The sequence below is a fragment of the Syngnathus leptorhynchus genome, chromosome 17 (genome assembly GCF_054491065.1).
Source record: "Syngnathus leptorhynchus isolate UIUO chromosome 17, UIUO_Slep, whole genome shotgun sequence".
Taxonomy (NCBI): Eukaryota; Metazoa; Chordata; class Actinopteri; order Syngnathiformes; family Syngnathidae; genus Syngnathus; species Syngnathus leptorhynchus.
Window position 1 is genome coordinate 3,416,206 of NC_141211.1, and position 16,277 is coordinate 3,432,482.

At 45.2% G+C, this 16,277-nt stretch overlaps 1 protein-coding gene and 1 long non-coding RNA gene across 2 annotated transcripts; one reads left to right on the forward strand and one right to left on the reverse strand.

The window, feature by feature from the left end:
- Positions 1–380: 380 nt before the first annotated feature.
- Positions 381–13,502, reverse strand: pdlim4 (PDZ and LIM domain 4). Its single transcript, XM_085935180.1, has 7 exons — positions 13,200–13,502; positions 9,697–9,848; positions 7,067–7,148; positions 3,867–4,177; positions 3,633–3,793; positions 2,297–2,435; positions 381–1,699 (listed from the first exon to the last, which is right to left on the reverse strand). The coding sequence occupies exons 1-7, from the start codon at positions 13,290–13,292 to the stop codon at positions 1,495–1,497; spliced, it is 1,143 nt and encodes a 380-aa protein (XP_085791306.1). The 5' UTR covers positions 13,293–13,502; the 3' UTR covers positions 381–1,494.
- On the forward strand, positions 11,366–13,415 carry LOC147043084 (uncharacterized). Its single transcript, XR_015068604.1, has 2 exons — positions 11,366–11,748; positions 12,422–13,415. It is a non-coding gene; the product is annotated as an uncharacterized LOC147043084 (long non-coding RNA).
- Positions 13,503–16,277: the final 2,775 nt, after the last annotated feature.

Here is a 16,277-nt window from a genome sequence, read left to right on the forward strand (position 1 = left end):
GGTAAAAGTAAAAATGACTTCCTCACTGTTACTATGGTGACAGTCTTGAATTACAAGAGAATAAAGCGGTCCAGTAAGCCGTGATGTCAGCACACAAACACAAAAGGCCCACTGTGTCACACCTTTGTGTGTCTCATTGTGTGTGTGGGTGGGTGCGTGTGGTTTCCACTGATACGCTGATATAAAAAAAAAAGTTCAGAAAACGCCCCTTAGTGTAACAATTAACTAATAATTCAATCGTTGTCCAAATTTGTTTTATATTTTTAAGTCAAAATACAATTTTAGAAAAAAACAGACAACTCATCTGAAATAATAAAGAGGGTTGTCAGTAAAAATAGAAATATAATTTTACATATTAGTCATGGATCAGAGATTCAAACCATTATTGCAACAAAATTTAATCAACTAATTGAATTACAAAATCAAAAAGATCCAGAAAGGCAGTTGGCAAGAAAATGATGTCAGCATGGGGTGTTCAGGCACTTGAAAGAAGGAACCTTGAGGGACTCCACAAGAAATTAAGCCTTAATATTCACATTTTAGTGATTAGATCACAATAACTGCATATATTGTGTTATTTTCTAAACTGTTTTATGTGTGTTGAGAGTATTGGAATGACAATAATTTAATCAACAACGACAAGTATGTGTCAACAAGACAATAACATAAGTACAGGAGATGGCAGTGCACACAGTTGGCAACAATATACATTTTTCAACATTTACACACGAGAAAAAACTGTTCTCATTCTCCATTATGAAAGTAGTTTTGCTAGAAAAAAATAGTAACTGTTATGTCCCCGGAATGATGATTAGGATTTTTGTTATTTGTTGTATTATTTTACATACAGTGGTGCCTTGAAATACAAAAATGACAAAACATTATTAATATGAGGAATTAAACTTGTATCTCAAGTCACCAATAAGTGGGGATAAGCAATTTCCCTGAAAACTTGCATACAATTGACCCCATTCTACTAAATGCATTGAAAAAAAACTTTTTTTTCCCCTTCATTCTTTAATAAGTTGGGCAAACTAGCGTTTTTAAAAAAATGCTAAAACAAAAATTGAGGGGAAAAAGATCAGAGGAAACAAAAAAATTAACCCCATCAAGTCTTGACTAAAGTGAAAAACCACCCTCCCCAAATTAAATATTTTAAAAAATATATCTATCAATAGAATCTGAGTGGGTTAACGTAGCCTGGGAAATGTGGCGTTTAAAGAAAAGTAAGAAAAACTGTTCCCCTTCTCCCTCCTGCCGGCGTTTTTATTTACACTTGCGAAGGCGGAGCTGGCATGCTTGCATATGGAGCCGTTTAACCGGGGGTTAGAGTTCAGCCAAACAACACGCCGACATTCCACCGACGCTCCCAGTGACACACGCCTGTGATGCATCGCCCGCTACAAAGAGGGAAAAAGTGACGTCCCCTAAGCCCCGAAAACTAACGCAAGCTAGCATTCTGCCAAAATGTCCGCATGGGGTCCTACGTCCGCCTCACACGATCTCCACCTTGGAGTTGGGGTAGACGGCCACCACGTCGTAACCCTCCGGAGGTTGCACACGGGCTTTGGCGTGCGTCTCGCAGTACAGGTTGTCCTCGATGAAGAAGTAGCCGCGCTGTTTCAGGTTGGTGCCGCAGTCGTCGCACACGAAGCACTCTGGGTGGTACAGCTTGTCGCGGGCCTTCACGATGGTCCCCCTGCAGGGAACAGACGCCGTTCAAAAACATGTCAAAGACATAACATAGCGAAACAACATTCATTTATATTAAGCAAAAATACTCCCTGTGTTCATTCTTTCAAATTTAATGTCAAACTAAAGTGTCTGCCACCATCTAGTGGTTGACAGTGGAATCAAAACAATCTGATGACAACACACACACACATATTGTATGAGAGTGTGTGTGTCTGTTCTAATGCTTACTTGTTAATAAGTAATTCATGGCCATGACATCAGTGCTTACTTAGACCTGCTTTCACAAGCAGGAGGGCTTGGTACTACCTTTTGTATTTGCGTATGTGTGTGTCCTTGATGAATAAGACCCGACTTCCTGGGTCATATTGCCTGTTGGTGCATGTCAAACCAACTGAGTAACAGTCTATGTTTCAGGAAATGTTTAAAAATTATACCCACTTTTTCTACACTAAAAAAAATATTAATTGAAAATGTCTTGTGCATAAACTTGATTAAAAAGTTCACTTATATGGACGTTTAAAAACAAACTGTGATTCAATGTTAAATGGAATTGGCTTGTACTAAATGTTAAAGAGCTAGCAGCTAGCGCGGGCGAACTTACACAATGCCGTTGGTGCAGCGTGTGCACTGCGGGAGCTTCTGGAGGCCCGACACGCCGCTGGGAAGGGGGCTTCCCAGCTTGGGGACGGGCGATCGCACCGGCGACTTCAGGCTCCTCATTCTATCTGTCGGAGACACGCCTATAAAAAAAAAAAATCCAAATGAAAACGGCGCCACTTTACTGTAAATGATACAATTAGCATTTTACAGAAATGATTTGACATGCGTTCCATCCACATTCCAGTAGAAAATCAAATCCATTGTCGGGTTTCACGTTTCCGTTGACATCCAAATCGCTCACACGCCACGTGAAATGGACCATCAATCAACGGAAAGGTCTGCCAACGCACAGTTAGCATGGCGGCACGCTAACGGCGCCGTTTTCACTTCTGTTTTGAGCATGTCTGCTATCTCGAGGGAGGCAAATTTTGTCTGAAGCGCTTACACTGCTTTCATCTGTATGCGAAACCACGGAAAATCCCCTTTTGAGAGATTCTTTGTTCAACTTTGTTTCCATCAAGCGCTGAGCGGCGGGATGACATCTGCTAGCTGCACCAGCTAGCTACATCGGCTAGCTACTATGAACTAATGACTCATAAATAGAAAGGGGGGGCCATTTGTTTTGACGCAGAAAAAGCAGAACAACTTCTGAAGTCTACTTTGACTCCATCTCCAGCAGTCTGTGGAATTTCTGTAAACAGGCCCCTGTGTTTGCTTTGGTTCCGAAAGCCCCTCAAAGGCAAATCCTTCTCTCAGTGGGGGCTCAACTTATCCGTCAACATGATGGACTTTGTCCTCCACCGAGACGGTCGCCGTGTGCTTTATCTCAACCAGACATGCTATCTATTTGAACTAATGCGGCCATTTCTATTGATGTGAACTTCATTCAAGTGAACTGGTCTAACTCAAGATTTGAAAGATAGCCATGCCTATGTATGATTAAACGTTTGCATTGTTGAACTTTGGGCTGAAAAAAATATCCCATGTGAAAATTCCAATGATTAAGACAGGCCATTTTTCTCACTTTATTGTCCTAAATGCTTTTTGGAGTTATCTAAAGAGCCCCCCCCTTCCTTCTCCTCTATGTTTTCCTTTTCTTTTGCCGCGACCGTCTATAAAAGGAAAAGTATGTCAGTGAGACAGAACGGGGATTTATGATGTCGTTACGTGACTAATGCTCAGACACGCAAACGAGTTTTCTCATCCAGGTGCTCGGCGTCTCGCGTCTGACTGCTCGGGCATCGCATCGTTACGGAACAACTATGAGAAGGAATTTCCTTTCATTTTCCTTTCATTTTCTCTTAACAGGGTCAATTTTAGCTTCGAGAGCTGCTTACCTCCGTCCTCGGCCTCCAGCATCCCCTGCAGGTACTTGAAGGATCCAGACTGCTTGGGCTCAGAGGATGGCTGCTCGTAGTCCGTCAGCATCTTATAGACGTGCGACTGCACGTCCACGCCGTCGCGGCTCTGGACGGGGGAGGGGGCGGGAGGCTCGGGGCTAGGAAGAGACAATTATCTTCAAAAACAAAATCTCAGAAGTCACTTGACCTAGGTGTAGGTCATATCCTTACCTGTGGGGGGCGCTCAAGTTGAGACGTGCCATTTTGCCATGTATGGATCGGTCCCCGTTGCTGCCGTACAGCGGGGTCGGGTTGTTGTACTGAGCGTGCCCGTTACCGTAGGCGTTGCCGTGCCCGTTGTTGGTCTTGGAATGGCCGTTGAGCGGATGGTTGGTAGCTTGCAACTGCTGCTGCTGCTGCTGCGGTTGATGATGTTGATAATGCACGGGGAGCAGCGGAGGAGGCGGGGTCGGCTGCGGTTCGGGGGTATACGAGGGCTTGCGGTTGTAGTTGCCGTAGCCGCTGGTGATGGGACGGAAGTTCTGTGGCGAAACAAAAGCAAGTGTTAGAAAAGAAAAACACAAGTTCAAACACACACTCTGAGACTGCATAGTGGCCCAATACTTTTGTACGTTAAGCTTTCCTTCAAGAAGCAAGATGTTATTTTCCAGTGGTGTCCCAATACTTTTGCACTGGCGGCTTATCCAGATGGATCATGTCAACAGATGGGAAAAGCTGGAATTCATCCTGTCATGACACTTACTGGGACCACACACGTACACGTACGCACGTGTCCTCCATAACCAGGCCTTTTCTGGAAGCTTCCTCTCCTCTGCGCCGGTAAGTTTACATCTCGGCAAAAAAAAAAAAAAGAACGTCCCCGTTATCGGCCGATGCGCCCCAGACAGACGATAAAGACGAGCCAAAGCAACTCAAAGATCCCGTCAAACATTCCAACAGGCCGGTCGTCATAATTAGGACGTTCAAAGAGGGGTCAAAGGAAGTCATGTAAGACTATTCCCCAATGCTAATGCTAATGCTACAAAGTTAGTTTGAAGCCATCTCTATTGCAAAGAGGTTACCTCAGGTCAAAGAGACACAGGCGGGAGAAACAGCAAGTAAAAGGTAGAGGACCTTAATTGAAATCATGTGTTTGGAGACCCCTGCCTGCCTCAGCCCTGATTGGCCGGAAACCCAAACATTCACATACAAGCCACTACCTCGTTCTCCCACGAGGTTTAATCCCCCGAAGACGGAGAAAATGAAGGCCCTTCTCATGGCGCTCTGCACCGCTAAGCAAACACAAACCAGCCCTGCGGGGGAGCAGAGACAGACTGGGCCACCTGACCCCATCAAGAGAAACCAGATACGGATTTTGGACACTTTTGAGCGGATGAAGAGCGAACACAAACAAGCAAATAAAGCCAGTTGCAGGTGTTGAGCTCTTTCGAAAAGACTTTTCCGCCACGCTTGAGCGGATTCCCTGGCAGGGGATTAAGCAGCGGTGGTCCCTGTAAATACACAAGAACCCAAAACCCTCAAGTGATTCTGCAGAGCTAGAAGACACTCAGCTGGAATGACTACAACAGATTTCTTTTGGGGGGGGGTAATTCTTGGATCCAAATCATCTTGTTCCATTCAGAAAACTATTTGACCAGTAGAAAAAGTGCAGCAGCTCACAAAAAAGACCTTCAGGCCGAACTTTGGACAACCCTGAAGGTAAAAATTCTTCATGTGTCAGCTCCCGTCGAGCCTGGAAAAGCACCACGCTGCGGCTTCCGAACTGCCACGCATTTCCGACGTGTCGCGCCAGGAATTTTTTTTTTTAATACCGACCAGCAAGCTACCCCCATGAGCTTCCAACTTGAAATGACGGCGGAAAAACTTGCGGACACTTGGATTCTAAATTGCTGACGAAAGATTGAGACTTTCCCAGAGAAAAATGCTCTCTAGTAGGAAAATACAGTGGGCGGATGGACATGATGTTATTTTAATTCCATCATGACGTCAAAGTCGATTAAGTCATTTTGTTGACATGGGAATATGCATGCGGGCTCAAGGTTGAAAAAATAAAATACCCTAAAAAAATACAACCACACTAGACTACATTTGAATGACTTCCCATTGGTCTTCCTGTTTATAATTTTTATTTTGGCCCTCAATGTCGTGATTGCGATGCCTCCGGGGCGTCCGCTTTTGAAGTAGCACTGATGGATGACAGCGACACCATTTTGTTTCCAGATTAGCTTTGCCTCGGGCTACATCTGTCTTCAGCAGATGAAGTCTCGGCAGTCACTGAATGTTGTTTGTTACGATTAAGCTAGTTAGACGCTAAGGTCCACATACATTTTTATTCGACAGATTGTTGGTCATCCAAAAGAAAAAATTCTAATGTCAGATCTCTTGAAATCCACAAAGTCTTGACCTCGACGGGAATTTCCGACAAGCGCGAGACTATTACGCTACGTCAGACTCGCGAGTCTTTGAAAGCGACTGAAGTGTATGGCAGCTAGCCATTTGGCTAACTTAGCAATCCACGCTCAAAACCTTCGGACTGTTTCTGATTTGTACGACTGCCGCTTTCAAGTCCGTTTAGCCGTCCAAAAATGTGTCAATTAGCTACGGTACCGGATATGATGACCGTTTCTGAAATGACCGCCAGGATAGAGCCATTCACGTTTTAAAGTAGAAGAAACACATCCTGGAATCTAAATTGACCTTGACTGAGGTTTGAGACTTTCAAATCAGAATCGCATTGCCGCAAAAGACCAAACATGAGCTATTGATGAGGTGACAGAAAATGAATATGCTACCTCAGCTCTTTCCCGCCATGGCCGAGAGCCCTGACAAAAGAAGCTTCTCACAGAGCCGTCATTGTCTCTTCCCAAACGCGTCAGAACCAGCGGAAAACTTGAAAAAAAAAAAAAAAAGCATCGGCAATAGGCTTCATTCTGCCCGGAGTATCCTGGCAGCCGATACGATCGGAGAACAATCGACTTCTTCAACACTTTTTTTAATACGCTATCCCCGGGACATGCTATTCCTGGAGCGAGACTCCAAGCGTTGAGTTTCTATGGATGCTGTTTATAATCAACAGAGAGAGACAGTCTCCTTGCTTAATTTACAGCCCCAGATGGCAAGTTGCGGTTCGTAGCGAATGATCAGCATGACCATCAAAAGAGCAGGATGGAGTTTTAATGGATTTTAAAAATGGAGATCAAAGTTGCTCACAGTGAAAAAATTAAAAAAAGACATTCCCATGGTGAAGTTTGAATTAATTAAAGAAATTGAGACAATCAAAGCATATCTTTGCCACAAAGCAGATAATTAACAATTGATGTTCGAAAGTATTGTTATTATTATTCTTCGATAAATTAAGCACCTTTTAATAACTTTTGGGAATGTTTGAAAGAACAAAAGTCATGATCTACCTGCGAGTCCGATTCCATGTAAGGGCTCATCTTGCCGTTTTCGCTACCCACCGGTGACCAAACTCGTTCTCCTGATCCCGACCTGAAAGACAAAAGTCTTATTGACGATGCCCGTTTTGGTGAGACGTAGATTTTGACACATTACTACTTTATTTCCACCTCTCAAAACAGTTGCAGACCATCCATAAAAGGGATCGCGGACACAATGAACCAAAGCCAATTCTGATCCCGTCGGCTCATTTCATAAAATGACGACAAATTCTCAAGTGTCGAGATTTCTGCAGAACCGATTGACCCCTTGATCCGGTAGATAAAGTCGTCAGCACGTCATAACTCCACAGTACGAGCCGTTAAGTGTTTTTTGGCTTCTACTGAAGGTTGGGGGGTGGGGTGGGGGGGGGATGATGACTTATGACATATATCTTTAGGTCGCTTGTAATTGACTCCAGTCGCGTTGACTTACAAGAACTAACATGACTCAGTGATTGGCAGCTGTGACGAGATATGTACATCATTAAACTGTGAGCCGGCCTTGTCGGATAATTTACGCCTTCCCTCGGTTCGGGTTTCATTTCACGCCTCCGAGGGTTCTGCTTGGAGGTTTATCAGTTGACGTCACAGAGGAACCACTTCTGATATGGACCAAGAGCGCTCTTATGAGGCGTCGGAACGGTTCCGTGGTGTTTTCAGAGTGTTTGGTCTCGATGGCGACCGCATATACAAGAGCCATTTGTACTCGGACAGAAAAGGACACGAGTTGACATTTTGGAGGAGAACATGAGGATATTAATGGGATTGTGGAGACATGAGTGGAAAATTCATCATCCATTCTTGAACTCTTGGTCCGTCTGACCCGAGGATTAAAGTCGTCTCAGCCTTCCAAGGAAGTTAGCTTGATTTATCGAGCAGTAAGCGAACGGAAGGAAAGATACTTTGCATCAAAATCCAACCGTGGGCTATAACAACTTCTAGAGGAGCATCAGAGAGTCCCAGGATGAGTTTCATATTTTCCAGCCCTTGACCAGGTTTTATTTCCTGAAGGTCTGGGTTTTTTTTTGTTTTTGTTTTGGTAATGGTCATACCGAGGATGAGACACACGGCTAGGAACCTAATTTAGATGTGTCCTGTCATGGAAGGGACCTGGAGAGTCCTGGATCACAGCAAAGACAACAATCAATGACGGATTGTGGCTCCAAAGTTCTATTGTGGCATTTTACTAAGCACAAAAGACAGCCTGGGAAGTGGGGAGGGGATGAAGTGAGTTTCTTTTGTCCCCACTGGAGTTGTGTGTTGCTTTGGTCCGGTGCAGCCTTGCGCGTAATTCCTTCGCGGTGAGTCACAGGTCACATCTCCCAGCGCCAAGGGAAACCCAGACTCTGTCTTTTCTCTGCCCGCTGTTTGGAATTCTTAAAACCCTGGAAATGAATGTGGCCCCATCTATTTCATCAGGTCTGGAGAAGGATTAGGGCAAAATGATTGGACAGATTTACGCAGAACATGGTTGGGAGGCAGAACCAGCAGATTATTTTATTTTTTTTGCCCCTGGTGGAGATGGATGATTTTCCTGACAACTAGTCATGTTGATCTAATGTGAGTGAACTTGAAGCAGAGAGAGGGTATCCTTTTATGAACAAGACATTCTTTCAGTCCGGGCTTTCAGCACATCCATCAACGAGGGGAGGGAGGGGGGGGGGGGGGGGGGGTGTTCCATCCCAACGGGCCTGGCAGTCATCCCAAGCACCATCTGCCTCTTAGGCCTTTGCAACCGCACGGCTTTCTCCGATAAGCTGATGGAGGTATAAAAATTAGAGTGGTGGACTTTTGAGCAGAAACTTGCGTGATCCAGGAGGGGCAGCCATCAAAAACATCTAAAGAAACATTTTTGCTTTACGCGGCAGAGGTCGGATCCACGCAGCGCACTGTAATTTGGGTTCCTAGGCAGACGCGCAAAGTCATATTTGTCCATCGGCAGCACGGGCAAATTACAGGTCTCCCGTTTTGACTCGGGAGTATTTTCTGGCGTTGGGGAAAGAAGTGTTGTCCTCCATTGAGATTATGTTCCTGTGAGTCAGCACTAATGGCTGCAATTATTTGTGAAATATTTCATGTGGCAGCAGAGCAATACTTTGATGGAAACGGAAAGTCTCGGGATGGCTTCGAAAACGTCCTTTCCACTTCAACGGCAGCTCATTCCACCTCGGTGCTTGTATGAAAAGTCTTCTTGACGTAAGAGCAGAATTTAAAAGCCACATTTTGGCCGTGTTATCTTAAGTGCGGGAAGAAAAGTTGCTGCAGCTGCACAGTAGCTGCACCTTTGTCACGAGCGAGACCGACTTCCCGAAATAACATCCCGACGTGGACAAACCGCTACTTCATGCTCAGCTGCTTGGACGGAAGAGGGTGTTGGATGCTTTCGAGCAAAGTCGAGTACAATGGGGGAGAAAAGTTCCTGATTTAGAGCTTTGACCTTAAAGAGAGAGCGAGAGAGGAAGAGAGAGAGAGAGAGAGACTCCTCGTCGTCTGCCAGTTGGCAGTTTTCACTTGTAAACGAGTCACAAGGGTAGTTTTTCAACTTTTCCAAGCCTCTCGTACATTTAACACTTTCAGAGCCGACGCAATGATACCGATACCTGCTGATGACGAGCGTGAGCTGCCGAGTGCAGTTTTTGATGAGGTTCTGGGCCTCCATGTGGGTCATGTGCTCTGTGATGTCATCGTTGATAGCTAAGATGGTGTCGCCCGGGCACAGGTCTCCCTGGGCCGCCTTGCTGCCGGCCGTTACCTGGAGGAAAGAACCAGGTGAGGTGGACGGAAAAAGCGTCACGAAACATTTAGGTGGCCGACCCGGAGTGAAATTCTGTGATAGGAATGTTCTCCATCTGATGGAGTTGGTATGAAAGTGATTAACTTTACCAGTTTGGGCAAGCCCACTCCATTACTCCCCGCCAGTCTGTGATGTGGTTCCAATAAACCCAAAGTGGTTCGCCACTGTTTATTCGAGCCCTACTTTTTCTTTCCACAGCAGCCCGTTGAGGCGGCGAGATAATTGCGCCGCTTTAATGCTTGTTGCCAAGTTGTGAAAGCCATTACGGCTCCGTTAGGATGGAGCAACGACAAGTTCATCTCATCGAAGATTTTGTCAGACTGAGCCGTCTCTGGTCGGAAATTAGACGCCGTCGAGACGCATCTCTTTCCGGCGCTTTCCAACGCAAAATTACTACCCGCGTCCTCCATCTTGTGCCCGAAGGCCACGGAGTTGATATGATGTTGGAGTTAACGAGCGCCGTGTCTGTCAAGTCGTGAGAATTTACGATCTTCTTGTCATCTGCGTGTCGACGACTCGGCGGTAAACGTTAGTACTGTCGCCCGGAATAAATACAAGTGGCGAATACTCGGATCATTTGTTTCAGCTCGACAAGCCCGCGTGTAAATTTGAGCAAATTGGTCCCGAAACCGAAGCGATGGGTACCAATTTGATCCCTGCCGTGACCCCCCCCTCACGCGTTGAGCCGTTAAGTGTTTTAAAAGCCAAAAAGCTGAGACTCACACTCCGTGAAGTGCTAATAGCTGAGTCGTGTGGTTCACATGTGGAATTTTTAATTTACGGCCTCTGACTGGCGCCTCCCCCCTCACCCCCCCACCGGTCGCTCCCTCTATTTTTCCCCGCTTTTCCCCGTGACTCAGTTCCAGTAAACTGAGAGGTCATTGTGCGAAGTAAGCGCGTGTAAAAACAAACACGACACCTCAATACTACAGCACGACGTGCTTACTTGTGCGGATAATCCCCTGACAGGAGGTCACCGCTTACCCACGCCATTTAAGCGCTACCACCTCTAGTCCTTTGTTTGTTTGTGTGTAACGTTATTGTGAGGCAAACCGACATTCATTTTAAAACAAGAATAACATGAAGTTGTAAGTATTTGGGATTTTTTTAAGACATGTTCTTTCAAAGCTACAATACGAAATTCATTAGAAAAATAACGATAAACTGTCATTCCAAAAACGCAGTTGTAGACGCAGCCACTGGGGGCGCCAGCTTTGTTTACTTTGAACTCCCGCACAGAGGCCGCTAATTGCTAACAGGGATAGTGTTTGAAATATAAAAGCGTCGATACTTTCCAAAGAGGAAACCGATACATGTCATCGTTTACCTCTCTAATTAGCATTACGTGCTAAAATGCTACATCACCACAATGACATCATTCAGAGAGCAAAGTGTCAAGTAGGTCTAATCTGAGCCGTAAAATGACAGAGCGTCGAGGGGACGAGGTCCGATTTAAAGCTTGGGCTTGTGCTTGTTGACATCACGTTGCTACAAACAAACTTTGTGCGGTCATGCGTCTCCTTTATAATTTGAGGCACCCAACTGTCTCTTAATGGATACTTTATGACATCCTTATTAAAGCATCTCTTGATCTTGGTGTCAAAATCAATTCTCTCTATCTTATTTAGTAAATTTCATTCTTATTAAATTCCTCTGAGTTTGAAGAGAAGATGTGAGTCACAGCGGTTATGATGGTACCCAAGAAAGGCCCCAAACACCAAAAGCTGAAGATTAAATGGTCATGTCAGCAAAATGGATCACATGGTCCTTTCCTCTGGAATGTGGTAGACGGAGGTCAAAGGTAGAAGGACATGGAGTTCACGAGCTAATCTATTCTCATCTATAATGTTCGCTGAAGGTAAAAATGCTTCGTTGTGTTTTTGCAAAATAAGGTCACCTTCCTGACATCATTATTTGCGGCTGGGGTGTTTGTGCCATTGCGTTCGTGCTAGCAGCAGCCTGCTGTCATATTTAGCACGTCTTCTCCAAATCCCTCGGTTATCACGTTGGTGACGAAAAATGTTTGCGGCTGTCTCGCTTTAGTACCTCGTAGACTATCGTTGACATCTTCAGCTGCTGAAGCGCAATCAAATGTCGTGAAATTGACGTTGCTTTACACGCAGATGCACCAGCTGCTCGCTTGTCTCGTTTTACAGGACGACATCTCAGAGTTCCACTCGGTTAAATTAGTCTCGGAAATGCAGCTCTTTTTGTTCTTTTTTTTTTATTGCCGCCTCATAAATTCCGGCCATGCCAGGATAATAAGGAGCTGTGGTAGGTTGACGGTTGAAAGCAAATTGTGTAAATACCAGAGGTGGTAGTGAGAGCAAGTTAGAAGGAAGTTTCAGGTTCAAGTTACAAAATGTGGGCTCTGTAGCTAGAAGCTTTGGTCTTGAGTGAAACACCTGGAATCCTTCAGCAGCACCTATGAGCGATGATGAAAAACAAATGTCAGCAAACCCCCCCCCCCCCCCCCCCCCAAATGCCCCCACCCTTATCCCGCCCAACCTCTGCTGTGTCTTTTCCCGCAGCCGGCGGCAGCGCCATGTGTTTATCCTGGCCTGGATGAAGCGAGTGGCTACTGGCGGAACCGCTGCCAAGCCCGCTGACGACTGACCCATATACTGACCCACTGACGGGGTTCGGGAAAGTTCGCAGAGGTTTTGTACCACAATGGATGGATTATGTTTGTTTTCACAATTGTTTTGATGATGGCTAAAAATCTGAATTCAATGCGGAAAGATGCGAGTTCCAAGCTAAAGAGAGAAAAGGCTTGAACACCATGAATGAAAGCAATTCACAGATGAAGTGAAAGTATGCAAAATGAAACCAATATGATTCAAATAAAAGAAACACAAATGATAGAATATGAATGAGACCAAGAAATAACATATCTAAAAAAGTCATTATGAATTGATTACAAATCAAACATAATTAGTCAGTAAAATTGTTAAATATAATGCAAAAAATATATTTTAATCCAAGTAAATAAATAAATAAAATAAAAAAATTGTTGAATTAATGCCAGCATAGGTTTTTAATCACGCAAAAATACACTAATTGACTAATTAATCTAATCATAAACACCCCTTTAAAATAAAGTTTTAATCATTCTCAATAAGAAAATGTAACTTGATGTGCGTCACTATCGAATCGCTGTAGAATAAACCTGTAGGCCACCTGACAGCTGGCATGCCCTGTTAAGTCCTTTTAATAAGATGAATGAATTAACAATTAGGTTCAAATGTCGAACTTGCACGTAGCTTGTAATTGTCCATTCCTGGCAAACCATCGAGGGGCAAAACGTACCCTGGAGATTGTCAGCGGCGTGCTGAAGTCTCGTCCCCCGACCAGGCGAAAGCCCCACGGGGAGGGTCCCTTGAGAGTCACGTTGTAGGGCATGCCGGTGCCGGTGCCGGTGGGCCTGGAGACCGCGACGACGTAAAAGTATCCACGCGAGTAAGAAAGGAAGAGAAAGTCCTGCTCCGTGCTGCAGCACGTCGACGCGATCCCTCCTGACAAAAACTCTCCCCGAGGTCTTGAATCAAGTTTAAATAACAAGAGGCGCCCGTGACGCGTGTGACGGGGGCCGGGCCGAGCAGCCCGCCCTCACTCGGGACTCCGGGAGGGAGGCTCCCACTATGTGCTTCATGCAACAAGTCCATCCTCTTCCTCATTCTCGTCACCATGATAGACTAGACTGCAAGTGATTCTAGTGCTACTACTAAGATGACTTTACACCTTTGCGTAAAATGTTGGAGGAACTTCCAGTATAGTGAAACCAGCGTTTTGTTTCCATGGCAACGGTTCATGTGACTTACAGTCTTAACTAGGTTGCCGCTTTTAAGAGAAAACATTTTAGTCTCGCTTCCCGCTAAACAAAAAAAAAGGTATAATAGATTTGAAAAGTAGTTTACAGGTTCAAACAAGTACGCTGAGCTCATTTGATGATGCGGCCTGAAGTTGGCAGTGCGTGAATATTATTTTACATTTGTCACTTTTTGGGTTCTCTCATCGTTTGACTCGGCTTGCGAGTGAGTCACCGAGTTTCTTAATTTGCGGCGGGATGATCTCAGAAATTCCGCAGCATCTGTTTCAGACAATTGCCGGACTGTCTTGATCTCGGAGTTAACCTGGTTGAGTTGCATCACCACCACGTCACTGATAACATTTCAGCTGGTAGTCATTGGAAATCTCGCAGTCTGGCAAGTACAGACCACCATTGCTCATTTTTGTCTTTTAAAATCCGTTGAAATTCTTACAAGTTGTTTGACAGACAAAGTGACAGTGACGCATGACGACGCTCGTAACTTGGCAAGTCTTCAGACTCCACGTGTAAATTACCAGGCCGCCAAATCCACAAAAAGAGATTTTTGGGTTTTGCATCACCTCAGCTTTGTAGCTGCTTTCTGTCAAGTTGCCTTGACGTCCAACAGCACTTTGCTTTGTATCCGGCACGGGCGGCCTTTCTACATGTGCTGAAGCAATCAGGGAACGTGGCAGCCTTTCAAAGGCGGGACTTAAGTGCGGCCTCCCCCCCACTCGGTCGCTTTAAGAAAATCCCCCGTGGATCACTAAAGGTCCAAAAAAATCCACGTTGCTGTGAGACATCAACTGGGAGGTTAGCGGGGCTAATCAGATAGCGCCTTCGCGTCGAAGACATTCAAAACGAAACCATCCAGTCACGAACTCCTCGACGAGACGAGAGTTGACCTAAATTTAAGGGGTCCGCCGGGGGTTCGGTGTAATGAAGGCATGTTGTTACTCTTGGCAGGTAGGGGGGGGGGGACAGGGGTTCCGCCACGAAATCCAAAACTCAGCTGACCCATTTTAGCTCCTGCAGTTCACTCAAAGGAAAACAAAAAACACTTTGTGTTTTCACCGACGTCCTGGCCGTGTTAGACTGGCATGTAAAAAGTCTCTGAGTCATAAACATGTCCCTTCAGTCAGAGATTGGACCGATGACCCGACATGGCTATGCCGAAGAGCCCAAAGCAAGCGTCTGGAAGCCATTACCCCAAAGAACGAGCCGTCCCTCGCTCCTTGTAAAGTCGGCGTCCTTGAAGGCCTCGCAAGTGTAAAGTTGGCACAACAAACATAAGCTGAAGGTGAATCACTCGGCTAAACAAACCGAGAAGAGATAAGCGCTGCTTTGTATCGGTTCAGAACGACCGTGTCATCGTTTGCTTTTTCCGTGCTTAAAAGTTGGAAAGACGGAAAAATTGTTTCCCGACAAACACGTTTATAGTTTCTGTCATAGTTTCGTATCGGGATCGTCATTGTCATCACGCTATCGCTAGTTAGCATTGAGTTTTTAACTTGACCCCATCAAGAGAGGCAAAACAAAATCCAGACACCAGACATTTTCTTTTGTTTCACTAAATGAGAGGAGAGGGTGGGAGTGGGAAAATGGCCGAACGGTCGACCATTTGACGCTAAGTAAGTGCAGTGTGAAGAGGGCTTAACGGGACTTTTCTATTGTGGTACACAACCCCACGAAGCAACCGCAAAGTCTTCTTCAAGTTCTTAATATAACAAGCCGCCTGATCCCAAAAATCTGAACAGGCTGTTTTTCATGGCAATTCTTCCACGTAAACAGATTTAAAATTGACAGTTAGCGCATGATCTTGCCTTGTTGTGGCAAATCTGTCTTTGTGACTCACACGGATTTAAACACAAACCAGTATGTCATTTACTTAAAGAGTCCAACGTAAACCCTAAGCCGTCTTTCGTGTCAAACTGTGTGTTTTGGTCCGCGTCCTTCACCCAAATCCACAAAATGACCGACGTCTCACCTCGTCGTCAGCTCCTTGGCAAGGCTCGTGCTTCATTTGGCCGAGCGGGCCGCTCGGTGTCGGATTGACGTGTTTAACGGGCTTGTTAGCGCTAAGGCACAGTGGAAACAGGATCGGGACATCTTCATTGCTGAGAGAAGGTTTTAGCCAGATGCTAAAGTTGCTCTGGATTTAAAGTGGTGGAGGCTGAGGCTGTTAAAGTTTGATTTGTTGGAATTTTAGATTCATCTTGATTGTACCAAATGATGAAACTAGCATGAAATGAAGCCGAACCGGTGCGCCTGGTTCGGTTTGGTTTAACTTTTGTATGGCATTTTCCCTGGCCTACATTTTAAAAATACGTTGTTGTTGTCTTTATTTTATTATTTCTTTTTTTACATTCTTCTCTTGACAGCTTGATGAATCTGTTCTCTCGGGAGCACAGCTGCACCCACGCCATCAATTTTAGCATGACGGTGAGACAGCGGTTCAGCGGTGGTCTTTTGGCCCCCCTTGGGAATTTCGGAAAGGATCACGCATTGACTTTTTTTTATTTCACAAAGATGACATCACAACAAATGACCACAAATTCTTGTGAACTTGCGAAGAGACT